The following is a 15,629-nucleotide window of genomic DNA, read 5'->3' as shown; positions in this document are numbered from 1 at the left end:
CTGTGCAGTATACAAGCCTACTTGCACACTCTGTACTCTTGCGGTCTAGGAGGAGTTGATCCAGACGGACGGACATTGCTATTTGAACTCGTATCGTCGTGCTAATCAAAAATATATATACTTTATATGGTCGAAGATGCACACTTCTGACCAAAACTAATATACCCTTTAGGCAAGGGTATAAATACTGGGAGATGAAAATAATGGGAATCAGATAAATAATACGGGCACTCGGACTACGAGTATTTTTACGAATAGGGGGAGTCGGATAAAATATATAATCGATATTTTTTATGGAAAATACTAAATACAACTCTAGTCTGGTCACACCGTTATGCCAGAAAAAAAATATAAAAATTTAGAGTGCGAAAATTAAGCAAAGCAAAAAATAAAACACAAGTCCATTTTACTAGGAGTGAACGGCCAAACATTCCGCAACATAGTAGTGCAACTAAATTACATCAAAAGCACATTTCAATTAATCAAGGCAACACACACACACACACAATAAGAAAAAAGGAACGAAACGAAAAACACCGCCCACAACGTACCATAGTAGTCGTGTGTGTGTGAGTCTGGTATAACCACAAAAAAAAAGAAAGAAAAACGAAAAAAAAAAGTTTTCTCTACATTTTCGCGACGGAATCGAAACAGATCGAATCACGGTTGGAAGTGTCGGAGTTTGTGTTTGTGTTGAATGAGAGCGCGTAAGCTCGAAGTTAAAAAATCAGGATCCCCATTCTCGAAAGTGTTTTTGTTATTGTTTTATTTATTTTTGTATAATTTCGCTTACTTTCTTACTTGTGTGTGCTGCCCTCTGTGGCACAGTAATGTCAGTTTTTAAAGTTTCAAATTTATAAATTTTGTACGAATTGAGTCCAAAGCACACACACACACACAAGCGCGTTAACATTGGAATCTATCTATACGGAAAAGAGGAGGTTGAGATTGCAAGAGAAGGTCGAAGGAATCCATCAGCAACAACATCTGGAGAAGGATAACAACAAAGGCTTGAAGGATGTCTGCGGAACGAGAGATTCCCGCTGAGGATAGCATTAAAGTTGTCTGTCGTTTTCGACCCTTGAATGACAGCGAGGAGAAGGCCGGGTCAAAATTTGTTGTCAAATTTCCAAATAATCCGGATGAGAACTGCATATCCATAGCGGTAAATTAACCTAACCCCTTAACACACACACCATATAACTGTATCTCTTAGATTGTTGTTTTTGTTAGACCATTACTTGTCTGCTTTGCTTTCCCTTCCGTTTTCTTTGCTTATATTTCGTTTTTGTTTCATTGTTATTTGCGGTGTTATGCATGCCCATCATGACGTCATTCCTTAACATTCTATCCTCTGCCTTCCTCTATTCATCATACCAATTGCCGCACAATTGGAGTGAATGAGAAAGCACGAGAGTGCCAACAAAAACCTTTTTTTTTTTGGTTTTTTAGTAATTAGTTGACTTAATAAATCAAGTCATTTTTTGTTTTGTTGTCTGTTTTCTTTTTTTTTTGCTGAAATCAAATTTTAATATGAAGTTTTTGTGACAGAATTGATTTTCCTGAGAGAGAGAGAGAGTAAGAGAGAAGAGAGAAACACACATAGCAAGAGGGAATGGGGCAAAGAAATCCACCCACAATCAAAGAAAAATACATAAATTTGTTCTTTTTGCATAGTTAACCTTCTTTATATGTACATACTGGCTTATGTATGTACATATATGTATTAGTTCAGTTAGACCTCCTCTATTTGCCCCAAACGAGCCGCCGCGGTGGAGCGGTACCAGTGCCAGCTGCCACCACTCGAGTGAGTCATGGTCTCACGCAATCCATATAAAAAAAACGTTCCATTCAGCCACAGATGAATCGACTTTAGTGTATACCCTTTAGCCGAACATATGGGAATGTAATTTAAGAATAGAGAAAGTTTTTGTTTTATTTATGCTTCTGTCTTAAAATAGTTTTTATTTATTTATTAATATTAAAGTTGAGCGTTTACTAAATAAGAGCCACTTGTCCTTAAGCTGTTAAAAAACATATACAATTTAACGCAAAATCAAAGAAAAGTTGTCTATTTACACTTTCGGTTTTAAATAAATATTTAGTTAAAAAAATTTCGCCAAAATAATCACAGTTTAGTATACTAAAGATACATTGTTTTTTAGGCCAACTATTACGATGTATAATTTCAATGCAACATAACCTCAAAAAATTTAGCCATAAATAGCTTTTTGGCACTTTAAGGTCATGACATTGTCAACATAATCTCAAAAATAGGTAAAGAACGCAACATGTACATTTAGTTTAGGATAGCTACTAAACCTGACTTAATCTAATTCATCATTATCATAATTTCGTTAAAAAAAATGTACTTCATCTCTGGAACCAAGTTTTTGGTCGTTTTAACTAATACAATTCCAATATATTTCAAACCAATTATAATTAAATTAAATTTGAGTAATTTCAAACCGTCATTAAAATTTAAAATTTTGGTTGTTAAAAAGCTTTTCTTGATTTCCAATATACCTTTTATACTGCTCACATGCAGGGTATTCAAATAACAACAGCAAGAAGAAGAACAACAACAACAACAATGACAGGCAACACAACAAAAGTAACAGCAACTACAAGTTATGGAATTTGCTTCTTATGTTTTTTGTTTTTTGGCGCTCTTCTCTCTTTTGAAAAAGAGATCTTAATGCTTTAGTCCACACCTGTCCATTAGTTTCGTAAAAAAGAAATTGTGGAGGAAAGGTGAGGAGGAGGAGGAGGAGCAAAAGGGGTTCCGCTGCAATCATAACTTATTTATGTGTATGAGTCTCTGGGGGTAACTAGTGCAATGAACTAACTAACTAACGATTTACTAGCACATTTCTTTACCTAAAGCGTAGTAAATATTTCATGCTGAATTTAAGAAAGATTTATAAATTAAAATTTATAAATATTTTGGCGGGAATTTTGCATTATTACTCACAAGTTGAAATGTAGAAAAATTGAATTGAAAATTTGTATTTTCATTTGTGAATCATTTGCTATAAATTCCTTAAATAAACTTACATAGTCATTAATTTACAGTTTACCCTTCCTTCAGTTGTTAGATAAAAATGAGATCATACTGATACGTCAGCACTTGCATAATTCTCTAAGAAAAAAGTTACAATTTTAAGTTATAAAGATAACTTCCAAGAAAATTGTGAAATTGTTTTAGAAAAGAGACAGTAACTTAATGTTTTTGTAATCGATTCAATTGAAAATCATAACTCCAAATAAAAAATTTTTCTTGTTTTGAAAGTTTGTTATATTTTTAACAAGAAAAATTAATAGATTCTTAAGGTCAATTTTCAATGAATATGAAATTTTCGCTTCATTCAGTTACAATTCCCAACTGGTTTTAGTGTTCAACTTGTGTGTGTTATGGCCTTGCAATTCTAAAAATATTAAGAAAAATTACAATATTCAAAGCCTTTTCTAGTTTCCGAAACGTTTTTAAAGAATTCATTTACGAATCGTTTTATATTTATAAACAAATAAAACTTACGTTGTTAAATTTAATCATGCGAACAGATATTGTTACGTGAGTAAAGACAAAAAATATATGTAGAACACAAGAACAGGTCTAATTATAATATTTATTTTATATAATTTAATGTTGAGTAATTTAATAGGTTTCTTCAAATCGACGCGAACGTCATAGAAGTCTTGTCTAGATAACTTTCGAAACTAGTTCTCCTTAAAAAAAAAACCAAGTACATACGTATTTCTAATGAGGTGTGAGTGGAAGGGAGAAGAAGGGGCTTAAAGCTTAGATAGATATTATGAATTTAGGTATCTTTCACACTCTCTCTCTCTCTCTCTCACTCTTTCTCTTCTTTCTTTCTTTATTCGTTTTTTGTGGACTGGTTTGCTCGTTATTTCTTTCATTTTTTCATTACTTTTTTTCCCCCACTTGTTTCGTTTTGATGATGATGATGATACTCATACATAATTACAATCCAAGCGTTAAAAATGACTTTTGGTGGGGCTTAAAAGGGGCGGGCAACACACACACACACACAACAAGAAAAGAAATTTAACAAAACACTTAAATTGAAATTTTAATTTTTTTCTCTCTCTTCAGGGTAAAGTCTATCTATTTGACAAAGTTTTCAAGCCGAATGCCTCCCAAGAGAAGGTCTACAATGAGGCGGCCAAATCGATCGTTTCCGATGTCCTGGCTGGTTACAATGGAACGATATTCGCCTATGGTCAGACATCGTCCGGTAAAACGCACACGATGGAGGGCGTTATTGGAGATTCGGTTAAGCAGGGCATAATACCACGTATAGTCAATGATATCTTCAATCACATCTATGCAATGGAAGTGAATTTGGAATTTCATATAAAAGTCTCATACTATGAGATCTATATGGATAAGATTAGAGATCTGTTGGATGTCTCCAAGGTGAATTTGAGTGTGCATGAGGATAAGAATCGAGTGCCTTATGTGAAAGGTGCAACCGAGCGATTTGTCTCATCACCCGAAGATGTTTTCGAGGTTATCGAGGAGGGTAAATCCAATCGGCATATTGCAGTGACAAGTAAGTCAAGTTTAAATCCATATATAATACCCTTTAGTTCTCATCATTTTCCTCTTCTTATTTTTTGGCAGACATGAACGAGCACTCTTCGCGTTCCCATTCAGTATTCCTTATTAATGTGAAACAGGAAAATCTGGAGAATCAAAAGAAACTATCGGGTAAATTATATCTGGTAGATTTGGCTGGTTCGGAGAAGGTTTCCAAAACAGGAGCCGAGGGCACTGTCCTAGATGAGGCGAAAAATATTAATAAATCGCTATCGGCCTTGGGTAACGTCATCTCGGCTCTGGCGGATGGCAATAAAACGCACATACCCTACCGTGACTCAAAGCTCACACGTATTCTGCAGGAATCGTTGGGCGGCAATGCACGCACAACCATTGTCATTTGCTGTTCTCCGGCCAGTTTCAATGAGTCGGAGACGAAATCCACCCTCGACTTTGGTCGACGCGCAAAGACTGTGAAGAATGTCGTGTGTGTCAATGAGGAGCTCACTGCCGAGGAGTGGAAGAGACGCTACGAAAAGGAGAAGGAGAAAAATGGCAGACTCAAGGGCAAAGTGGAGAAACTGGAGGCAGAATTGGCACGTTGGCGGGCCGGAGAGACGGTCAAGGCCGAGGAACAAATTAATATGGAGGATCTCATGGAGGCAAGCACTCCCAATCTGGAGGTGGAGGCCGCCCAACAGGCAGCAGCTACAGCAGCCGCAGCTGCGGCGGCCCAAAGAACAGCTTTGGCCAACATGTCAGCCTCGGTGGCTGACAATGAGCGAGCGCGTTTGGCTGCCGAATGCGAGCGGCTTTACCAGCAACTGGATGACAAGGATGAGGAGATCAATCAGCAAAGTCAATATGCTGAACAGCTTAAGGAGCAGGTGATGGAGCAAGAGGAACTCATCGCCAATGCCCGACGTGAATATGAAGCTTTGCAATCGGAGATGGCACGCATCCAACAGGAGAATGAATCGGCCAAGGAGGAGGTTAAGGAAGTTCTGCAGGCCCTTGAAGAGCTGGCTGTCAACTATGACCAAAAATCACAGGAGATAGACAATAAGAACAAGGATATCGATGCCCTCAACGAGGAGCTGCAGCAAAAGCAAACGAGCTTCAATACAACTTCCACCGAGCTGCAACAACTCAAGGATATGTCTTCGCATCAGAAGAAACGCATCACCGAGATGTTAACGAATCTTCTGCGCGACTTGGGCGAAGTGGGCCAGGCGATTGCCCCCAATGATTCGGCCATTGACCTCAAAATGAGCGCCTTGGCTGGCACGGATGCCAGCAAAGTGGAAGAAGACTTCACCATGGCTCGCCTCTACATAAGCAAGATGAAAACGGAGGCCAAAAATATGGCTCAACGTTGCTCTAATATGGAAAGTCAGCAAATGGATTCCAACAAAAAGATTTCCGAGTATGAGAAGGATTTGGGTGAATATCGTTTGCTCATCTCACAGCATGAGGCTCGCATGAAATCTCTCCAAGAATCGATGCGAGAGGCGGAGAACAAGAAACGCACTCTGGAGGAGCAAATTGACTCGCTGCGCGAGGAATGCGCCAAACTCAAGGCTGCCGAGCATGTATCGGCCGTGAATGCCGAAGAGAAACAACGTGCTGAAGAGCTGCGCTCCATGTTCGATTCTCAAATGGATGAGCTGCGTGAAGTGCACACCAAACAGGTGTCCGAGCTGCGTGATGAGATTACCGCCAAGCAGCATGAGATGAACGAAATGAAGGATGTCCATCAGAAGTTGCTGCTGGCCCATCAACAGATGTCCGTGGACTATGAGAAACTCAAGCAAGAGGAGGCTGAAAAGTCCACAGATCTTCAGAATATTATCCTCATCAATGAGCGACGAGAACAGGCACGTAAGGACCTCAAGGGTTTGGAGGATACAGTGGCCAAGGAGTTGCAGACGCTGCATAATCTGCGCAAGCTTTTCGTTCAGGATCTTCAGGTAAGTTTGAATTAAATTAAAACCAAGCAAAATAATTAACTTTTCATTTCTTATTCGTTTCTAGCAACGTATTCGCAAAAATGTTGTCAATGAGGAAAGTGAAGAGGATGGCGGTTCATTGGCACAGAAACAAAAGATCTCCTTCCTGGAAAACAATCTCGATCAGTTGACCAAGGTCCACAAGCAATTGGTGCGTGATAATGCCGATTTGCGTTGCGAGCTGCCCAAGTTGGAGAAACGTTTACGCACCACCATGGAGCGTGTCAAGGCTTTGGAGACGGCCCTCAAGGAGGCCAAGGAAGGTGCAATGCGGGATCGCAAACGATACCAATATGAGGTGGATCGCATTAAGGAAGCGGTCCGACAAAAGCATTTGGGCAGAAGGGGTCCACAGGCTCAAATAGCCAAACCCATACGGGCGGGTCAAGGAGCCATTGCCATTCGTGGTGGTGGTGGTGCTGTCGGTGGTACCTCTAGTTCACCCTTAGCCCAGACCCAAGCCTAAAGCCTAAGTTGTTGCCGCCGCCGCCGCCCAGTTTAAGCTCTGCTTTAATTCTGTCTAAAACTCCCCCAAACAACATCCCCCAACAAGAAAAATCATAAAACTTGAAAGAAAACAAAAAAACTAATTATAAATGTAATTGCAATTGCCTTCGCTTAAAGATCATGTGCAGCGCTTTAAATACGATCTATATATACATATATATATATATATATACATAAACTAATTTAAATGAATATGAGAGGAAAAAGGAAATTAACTAAATTTTACAACAGAAATGAAAAAAAAACTATAAAAAAAAACGTATAAAAAAGAAAACAGAAGCAAAACCCCCACAGATATTTAAGGACATCTAATTAAATGTTTAAGCATATTTATAAACTTTTCAAGCATCAAAAAGAAACAAAATCTAAATAAATCGTCGCAGACATTTCAAATAGATTTGAATTTTATTTGTCACATCTATCAAGACCTTTTAGTATATAGTTATAGTTTCATATTATAGCCAATTCCCTTGACATTATGATGCTCCCAGTCATTTACTTTCCATTCGTACCACACTTGTTGCTTATCCACACAGCGCCAAAATTCTATAGTTATAACATCATCCTTTTTCACTGTTTTGGGTTGCTTTTAAAAGAAAAAAGATTTATATTTAAGTCGATATATATACAGTCAAAGTCAAGGAACTTACCGTGGGAAAAAACATGGGAAACCAAGAAAACATTCCCGGTGTATGAGTCAAAGGATTAATACTCAATGTTATGTCCTTGTACAAATGTGTATCAAAGTAACCACCAACTCCATGCACAACGCAATCTTTTATAGCTTTAAACTCAAGTTTGGCATTTCTGGTATTATCGACAATCTCTTCACGATTTGGATGACAGAATTCAAATAGAGCCTGAGGCTCGTCAATGTGATAAATATTCTTCAATAGCGATACATAGCCATAATTAAATGCCGACACGGAGGGCACCTGTTGGCAAACATTCTGATGCAATATGGCCGACATTATCGGATTAATATAGGAAGTAGATTTATATGGTATGCTAAGGCCATCGGGTTTAAGTAGCTTTAGGGCGCCATCCAAACATTCCGGTGAGAGTTCATTATCGCCGAAAGATCCAAGGAGCTCAGATACCAAAATATCAGCCAATTCCGGTGGTGAAAAGTCACGCATGTCTTTGGAGAATATATGAACATCTAAAAGTATAAAAGATTAGACAGAGTTCTAAGCTGATTTTTAAGAGAACTATTACCTTTATTGGGCCACAGTGTTTTGACCATATTGGAGAGCGTACGTATAGCACTGGAATTCTTTTCAATGATATAGAGACGAACCTTACGCTCGCTTAATTCAGCTGCATTAAATATAGCACGGGCCAAAGGACCACGACCGCCACCCAATAGCATTACAACAGTCTAAAAGTTGAGATAAGATGGGAATACATACATTGAGAAGGTTTTCAATCACTTACAACTTTGCCTTTGGCCGCATCAGTGTCAGCCACACGATCTAGAAGAGCCTGCTGCACGGCATCTTGATATAGTTTATACTTGACGGGATCAGCCTCAAATACCTCATAGGTATACGAGTCCAGATTTTCGGACAGCGGTTGTAAGGGAATCTCCAGCATGTTCTCATAACTAGAATTGGAAAAAGATTAATCGTCAAAAGGACTATAAAGATGATAAGTATGATATACCTGTTAAGCTCGTGAGTATCGCAATGATCATTGATTAGCTTCTTCATATAGTCAGAATATTGGGATAATGCGTTGTCACTGGGATTTGCTGAGATTATGATATTAGCTCTTACAGAAATAAAGTGACCAATAATCTCTTGCCATTCCCGATGCAGTACACAGTAATTGGTGCGATTTCTAACAAATAGGGAGGAGGGTATAACAATGGCTTCAATGGGTTCGCCTAACCAACGGCGAACTGTCTCGGAATTCGGACGATCGGAATCGTTAAGGACAATCACGACCTTAACTTTTGGATAGTGATCGACAGCAAAGCGTAGATTATTCCACCAATGCCAGGTATCATCTTCTTCTGCCCGCATCACTTCCTCCTCGGTGGCATCTTTGCGATGCTCAAAGGTGGCCAGCTCAGGATTTGTGATAGGAACTTGAACAAACCAATGACCTGCAAAAAGGGAAACAGTTAAGACACAATGATTGTTTGCATGTTTCTACATTTACCTTTTGACTTGGTCTTCATAATCTCGGCCAGCTGATTGTTGTTTGGTCCTCTTAGCTTCACCATTACGCTTCCCACATTCTGCAAATGCTCTGCCCAGGTGACATCCCTTAGCAGCAACGTCTTGGAATACTCTCTCAGCTTGGCATTCGGCGAATCCACATCAACATCGGATAAAACAAAGATTACCTTAGAGTTCCATTCAACGGCGCCCAAAACAGTTGCCGGATAAGTGGGATCTGTCTCAAAGGGATCCATGGGCAGCATGTTTGCATTGATAGATGTTGCCACAACATTGTAATTATTGGAATAGGCCTTATCTATAAGTCGTGGAATGCTGGCAATTCCTTCTTGATGTAAGCACATGTAGTAATTCACTTTTTCCGGCATTTTTGAGTTATTTAGCTTAACCAAAGAAAGTTGCCAGAGAATTTCCTGTCCACTGTGCTGCCAGATACCATGGAAAATCTACGCAGCGATAATAGTTTCGATAAAACCCAAACTATCGAAAATGAAACTACAGTTAAACTTCATATAATGAGTCTGAAGGCAACCCGAAAATTGTTCGTTATATTTATCTATTGATTCCCTATACCTACTTTTTAGTAAAAGCTTAATAACACCAAATTTAAAGGGACATGAAAGAAAATTTGTACAAAATATTGTTTTTACCTGTTTACAAGACATGCAAAGCTATACATTCTTTCAATTCGCTTTTATTAAATTCTAAGCTATCGAATCCATTTTTTGGTATAGCTTCCTGTGTCTCAAGGAAAGTTTTAAGCTTTCAAATCTTCTCTTCAATGTCGACTGTATTTCTGTTAAAATTTATTTTGTCTTTTTTAAGAATTATTCAAATTTTCTTAAAATGGGACATAAACGAAGAACGATTAAGCTATACATAGTTGGGGTGAATTAAAAAAAACTAAAGGTCTATTTAGGGGGTTCAGTAAAATATTAAACTTATTTTTCATTTTTCTCCAAGTTTTTAAGGGATATACATTATTTTTTTGATTATGACAATTATGATTCTTGGTCTATCATAGGTTTTAGGATGTGGTTTGGTTAAGAATTGGTCATTAATTTAGTTTATTTTTTACTTTAGAGAAACTCCTGCATATGAAAACGCAACTTGTCTCATTTGTTGTGTTTTTTAATTTCTCCAAAATAAATAAATTAGTCTTATCCGCCATTCATTTAGCATATCGATATCAGAAATCAAATGATTCCATTATCAGGCTTATTAATTAAAGATCACACATATCACATAAAATTTCCATAATCATAAAAAATGTATTTTTTTTCCCCCTGCCACTTATTTGTGCAAAAACTCAAATTAAGTCATAAAAAACTCAATCGAACAATCGAAACGAAATGACAAGCCCCACAAGTGATAATTAATAAGTGTGATGCATAAACATAAAACTCAAAAGTGGAAATTGGAATTTGGTTATAATGTGACGTCAAAAAACAAAACCTGAAAGAAAAGTGTCAAATGAATTGGTAAACAAAAAAAAATATATACATATATATATTCTATGGCAATCCAACACAAAAAGAGTTTAGCTTAACAACAAAAGGATCATCATTGTGATTAATTGTTAACACAAATGAGCATCAAAGCGTGCCCCTGCACACAAAAAAGTTCACAAATCAGGTGAATCATGAATATTTAAAGATATTTATTAAATTATTGCAACGGAAATGGGTTTACAGGTGACAACCCAGAGACTGTGAAGACGATTTGTTTAGCACCTTTAAGTTATGACTTTTCACGGAAGCCGCAAACCTTTAAGTATTGCTCAGACATACATATTTTGGCTTAATTAGAGCCAAGAGAGAGAGAGCGCGGTAATAGTCATTTCATTTGATGGGAAATTACCAAGAATCATCATAAGAATCATACGCCCCATAGACCTATTAGATAAGACTCATCTCAAGTGTATGAAATTTAGACTTGAAACAAAAAAAACAAAACACTTTTTATGCGCTCTCTGACATTTTGTCGCGTCGATTATCATCGCCGTCGCCAAGTCCGATTTGTCCGATTTGTTTTATTGCGTTTTAAACCGGCTTTCGGCCAGAAACCTAATTAAATTAAATTTATTGTACAAATACCATCATCATGGGCAAAAAAAAAAATATAATTATAAGCTAAAAATACCACAAAGTTGCGTGCAGAATGGGTCAAAATGGGCAGACAAAATATGATGAATTTGGCACAACAAATTAAAATCTATGGGCTCAAAAAAAAAAGAAATAAAAACAAGAGTCTGTTAAAAAGAAAAATAATAACAATCGATGGATATTCTTTAGAAAAATATAAAAGATCCAAACCGAACCGGTTATTGACCATTGAACCGTTGGTATTTCAAATATATATGAAGATCAAGATTTTTTTTTTTTTTGTTTCAGCCATTCATGACGTTAATTTCTCAATATTCATTGACGTAGACAGAGACAAAATTTAATCAGTATTTTTTTGTGATCTCTAATTTTATTGCCTTTGTTTATATAATAATAATAATAATATTTGACAATTTGTTTGGTTGGAAGTCAGCCACAGCATCACGTGTGAAGTTGTGGCATCAGAATAGTTAATTATGCATAGATATATCTCTCTCAAGCATAACGCATAACTCCAAACCAAAATTCAAGATCTCCCACATAACCTTCAGTTAGCTGAAGCATGAAAGCCAAAATTTCCAAGTGTGTGTGTGTTGACAATTTTCCAAAAACCCTCCCCTACCCTCCCCTACCCTCCCCCCAACCTAGAAAACAAAGACAAACAAACAAATATGCAAAGACAATTTGCATAATGTGTATTTAAAGTTAATTTCCGATTAGATCTAGAGCCTATAAAATCAAAACGGCGACCCATCAACACTACCGGCTTCCGTATTCATCTAATCCTGTGAATCATGCAATTAACTCAAATCTCCTCTTCATCATTTAATACCTTTTAATTGCGTCAAATGCGTCATGGAAAAAGCTTAAATATTTCTTAAGTCGAAAACCAAATAGAGAAGCTACAACAGATTGAAAGAGACAATTGCGTGTTCCCTGACTTTGTTGGTTAGACGGAATTTGATATACAAAATCAAATGAAAGTGTGTGTTTGCTTTTTGGTTTTTGTTTTTCTTGGCCTGCAGCGCTAATTACATTGAGGGGTAAGCTCTGGATCGGCGCCAATAATTTGGCAATATCGCCAATAACACCGCACACACGCACACACACACATACATCGCCCCTGCATACTCCCTATACCTTGCAGCCCACAGAAATTTATAAGCTCGTATCTTGGCGCGATATCGGTAACATACACTGAAACAAAAATAAAAATGAAAAAACCCGTTTCATATGCTGAAATGAAACGTCACACAATGTGCGCTCGTTGTGCCCCTCATCCTCATCATCATCATCATGATCATCAACATGATCATGGCGCTTGGAGCTCGTTTGGCCCCATATAAAAGTGAATTTGTGACAAAAATTCTGAACAGTTAAAGCAAACGCTTCGCAGTGACAACACCCAACGAAAAAATAATAATAAACATATATTTATATATACATATAGACAAATATTGATATAGTTCATCAAGGTGTCCAGTGATTGATAAGAGTGACAATAAATCTTTGATTACTAATACGACGCGTGTGTTGCCTATTAAACGAATTAAGAAAACAACAACATCAACAAAAACCGTTAGAAACAGGATAAACCAAATATAAAAAGCAAATATGTTTGCATTCACTTGGCAAGTAAGTAAATTAAAAAAAAAAAACAACAAAATTTAAAAAAAAAAGAACAGCAAAAAAATAAAACTGAAGAAAAAAAATTTTTGAAAAACATGTTTACTTGATTAACATTTTTGGTGGATTTTTTTGGTTCAAAAAACCGCAAAGAAACAGAAAAAAAAGAGATAAAAATAAAATATTTATATATATATATATATAACACTGTCTGATGCGACAAGGTTAAAGCTAATCTAATTTGACAAAGTTCATCTAGTGGATAGCCATAAGGAAGTTGGCCATAAAAGTCAACTTCTTCTTCAAGTTTCTTTCTCTCTGTCTCTCTCCCTTACTCTATCTGTCCCTTTCTGTGTGTATGTTTCCTTCGTCTCCTTTTTTGATATTTTTTTTTTGTTGTTGTACATGTTTCACATGATTATTTGTTGTTGTTTTTGTGTTTTTTTTTCTTGGTTTTAACCCTGAACCACAAAAATGCTATTAACCGGTTGCCTTTAATTGGTTTTGGCCCAAAAAGTTACAAAAATAAATAACAAAAAATCGAAAACTGTAAATTTACATAAATTTTTAAGTTGAAATATATAAAGATGAATCATATACATATATAATATAGCAAGGAGAGGGTAATAGAAGACTCACGCATAGACAGAGCCAACTGGAATATATGTTTAACACTTTATTTAGAAGTAGGAACCAGAATCAAATATACCTATATAATTTCGATTTTTTATTATCACCCATTACCAGTTGAAAATGTGATACATAAATTAAATTGAATTAAACTTTATAAATAAGAATATATATATGTTTGATCCGTTTGGTCATCCGGTTTAATAATATGCCATCGTGTCCAGATGTTGGCGCATATAGAGATAGAGATAATGGAGAGGGAAGAGAGAAAGAGAAAGACATGTTGGAGGTGGAGACGTACTCATCATGCTCATGAATATATTGTATTTTTTTTTTTTTTTTGCTTTTTACTGTGAGACTATAAATTAAATTTTGATTGCGGTTATATCACGTATTAAGTGGAGATTGTGTTTAATTTAAATTAATTATTGTATGCTAATTCAAAGCATAAGATTCAAGAATACTAAAAAAAAGTAAAATAAAACTAAAATCAAAGATATGCCATATGCCGGGAAGGGGGAGGATGAGGAGGAGGAGGAGGAGGTTGGACAGGTTCTTGGCCTCCAAGTTTTATTCACACCTCATCTGCCATGTGATAGACTCCCAACTACAACTAACATCTTCCGCTTCTTCTTCTTCTTTTTGCAGGTGTGTCTGGCTTCCTTGATGATGATTGCAACGATGACGTCGTTGTCGAGTGCTCGTCCCCAATTGCAGGAGGCACCGCATGCTCTGCTGGACATTGAGACACCCAATCAATTTAGTTACAGTTCACCATTGCAACAACCGGATAGTCTGAGATCGAAGCCATATTTCGATTTCCTGAGCACTCTTTATGCCCATGACACTGACAAGACGAATCTATTTCGTCCCTATTCGGGGCGTCCACGTCGTGAGGCTGTTCAAGGAGCAAATCATCGTCAGGAACGCCAACGTCGTGCCATCGTCTTTCGGCCATTGTTTGTTTACAAGCAGCAAGAGATTAGGCGACAGGAGCTGAGAGAGGATCAGGCCAATAGACGTAATGGTCAGGCCAGTGCTTTGACTCATCGACACAGATTTTAAGTTGGATTTCGTTTTAAGCCTAGTCCAACAAGCACATTTAAGATTTATCCAACCAATGAGTGACGGGCCACTGTCACTGGTCTGTCTACAGGGTCCCCTTAAGCACATAAAAACACACACACACACACACACACACACACACCTACACACACGCACACGCACACAATTAGTTTAAGCACCATGCACTGCAAAATGAAGAAATCTGAAGATTATGTTGATGTTGAAGAGAATTATATGACATAAGCACATCCCCTTGTCCCTAACAAATCTCCCCCCACACCCACTAGCATGTATACCTAAATTAAAATCGAATATTTGTTATACAATATATACTATATAAAGAAAACTTTTGTTATTTTAAAAAGAAAATAAGACAAATTGTAGTTAAATGTCATTCCTTGGGCGGATCAAGAAACTATTTTCGGGTAGGTTCCTATTAAAAAAATCAAGATAAAGACATTTTGACAGTATGAGGATTTATCCAAATTTCACCATCACTTCTAAAACTCACTAGTTTCGGGTGTAAAGAGCCGAAAAAGCCCTTAATTGTTCGAAATACTGAGATTTTGTGGGGTATCCAAACCAACAGACTCCCCCTTTGGATCTGTCTCTGGATTTTGGGATGGACAAGGGCAAGGACAACGAAAACGGCTTCATGACACCACATACCAGGCTTAGGGCAAGCAGAAAAGATCAATTTTTACCACATTTTATTTATAAAATATTTCAAAAACTCTTGGAAAATGTCACAAAATTTTATGTGAATTACTTTAGTATAGAGACTGGGGTTTCAACACATAGCAAACTATAGGAAGTGATGTCTATAATCTGTTTAATGCAATTGTATTTCGGATGTTGAACAAACATCGCTCCATTACAGGTATCTATGCCACTTTGGTTATGTGATCCAGCACAGAATTGTGTGCGTGCATCAATA

At 37.0% G+C, this 15,629-nt stretch overlaps 3 protein-coding genes across 3 annotated transcripts; 2 read left to right on the top strand and 1 right to left on the bottom strand.

The window, feature by feature from the left end:
• Positions 1-885: 885 nt before the first annotated feature.
• On the top strand, positions 886-7,477 carry LOC6638459 (kinesin heavy chain). Its single transcript, XM_002061356.4, has 4 exons — positions 886-1,165; positions 4,118-4,577; positions 4,649-6,534; positions 6,599-7,477. The coding sequence occupies exons 1-4, from the start codon at positions 1,019-1,021 to the stop codon at positions 7,037-7,039; spliced, it is 2,934 nt and encodes a 977-aa protein (XP_002061392.1). The 5' UTR covers positions 886-1,018; the 3' UTR covers positions 7,040-7,477.
• Positions 7,451-9,695, bottom strand: LOC6638460 (protein arginine N-methyltransferase 5). The gene is made up of 6 exons (XM_002061357.3): positions 9,247-9,695; positions 8,746-9,190; positions 8,518-8,686; positions 8,299-8,461; positions 7,731-8,242; positions 7,451-7,666 (listed from the first exon to the last, which is right to left on the bottom strand). Exons 1-6 carry the CDS (start codon positions 9,632-9,634, stop codon positions 7,523-7,525), a joined length of 1,821 nt encoding a protein of 606 aa, XP_002061393.1. The 5' UTR covers positions 9,635-9,695; the 3' UTR covers positions 7,451-7,522.
• A 3,140-nt stretch (positions 9,696-12,835) lies between these two features.
• On the top strand, positions 12,836-15,061 carry LOC6638461. The gene is made up of 2 exons (XM_002061358.4): positions 12,836-13,006; positions 14,276-15,061. The coding sequence occupies exons 1-2, from the start codon at positions 12,986-12,988 to the stop codon at positions 14,690-14,692; spliced, it is 438 nt and encodes a 145-aa protein (XP_002061394.3). The 5' UTR covers positions 12,836-12,985; the 3' UTR covers positions 14,693-15,061.
• The last annotated feature ends 568 nt before the right edge of the window (positions 15,062-15,629 follow it).

Source organism: Drosophila willistoni (genome assembly GCF_018902025.1).
Source record: "Drosophila willistoni isolate 14030-0811.24 chromosome 2L unlocalized genomic scaffold, UCI_dwil_1.1 Seg139, whole genome shotgun sequence".
NCBI lineage: Eukaryota > Metazoa > Arthropoda > Insecta > Diptera > Drosophilidae > Drosophila > Drosophila willistoni.
The sequence above is the reverse complement of the archived record's forward strand: the minus strand, read 5'-3'. Positions and strand labels throughout refer to the sequence as shown.

What these genes read in the sequence shown, in the direction of transcription:
- LOC6638460 (XM_002061357.3), bottom strand. Translation starts at nt 9,634, where the DNA reads ATGCCGGAAAAAGTGAATTACTACATGTGCTTACATCAAGAAGGAATT. An exon ending in ATGCGGCCAAAGGCAAAGTT is followed by an intron (nt 8,462 to 8,517) that starts GTAAGTGATTGA and finishes CTCAACTTTTAG; the next exon opens with ACTGTTGTAATGCTATTGGG. An exon ending in AACACTGTGGCCCAATAAAG is followed by an intron (nt 8,243 to 8,298) that starts GTAATAGTTCTC and finishes TTATACTTTTAG; the next exon opens with ATGTTCATATATTCTCCAAA.
- LOC6638461 (XM_002061358.4), top strand. Translation starts at nt 12,986, where the DNA reads ATGTTTGCATTCACTTGGCAA. An exon ending in TGTTTGCATTCACTTGGCAA is followed by an intron (nt 13,007 to 14,275) that starts GTAAGTAAATTA and finishes TTCTTTTTGCAG; the next exon opens with GTGTGTCTGGCTTCCTTGAT.
- LOC6638459 (XM_002061356.4), top strand. Translation starts at nt 1,019, where the DNA reads ATGTCTGCGGAACGAGAGATTCCCGCTGAGGATAGCATTAAAGTTGTC. An exon ending in AGAACTGCATATCCATAGCG is followed by an intron (nt 1,166 to 4,117) that starts GTAAATTAACCT and finishes CTCTCTCTTCAG; the next exon opens with GGTAAAGTCTATCTATTTGA. An exon ending in TTTTCGTTCAGGATCTTCAG is followed by an intron (nt 6,535 to 6,598) that starts GTAAGTTTGAAT and finishes ATTCGTTTCTAG; the next exon opens with CAACGTATTCGCAAAAATGT.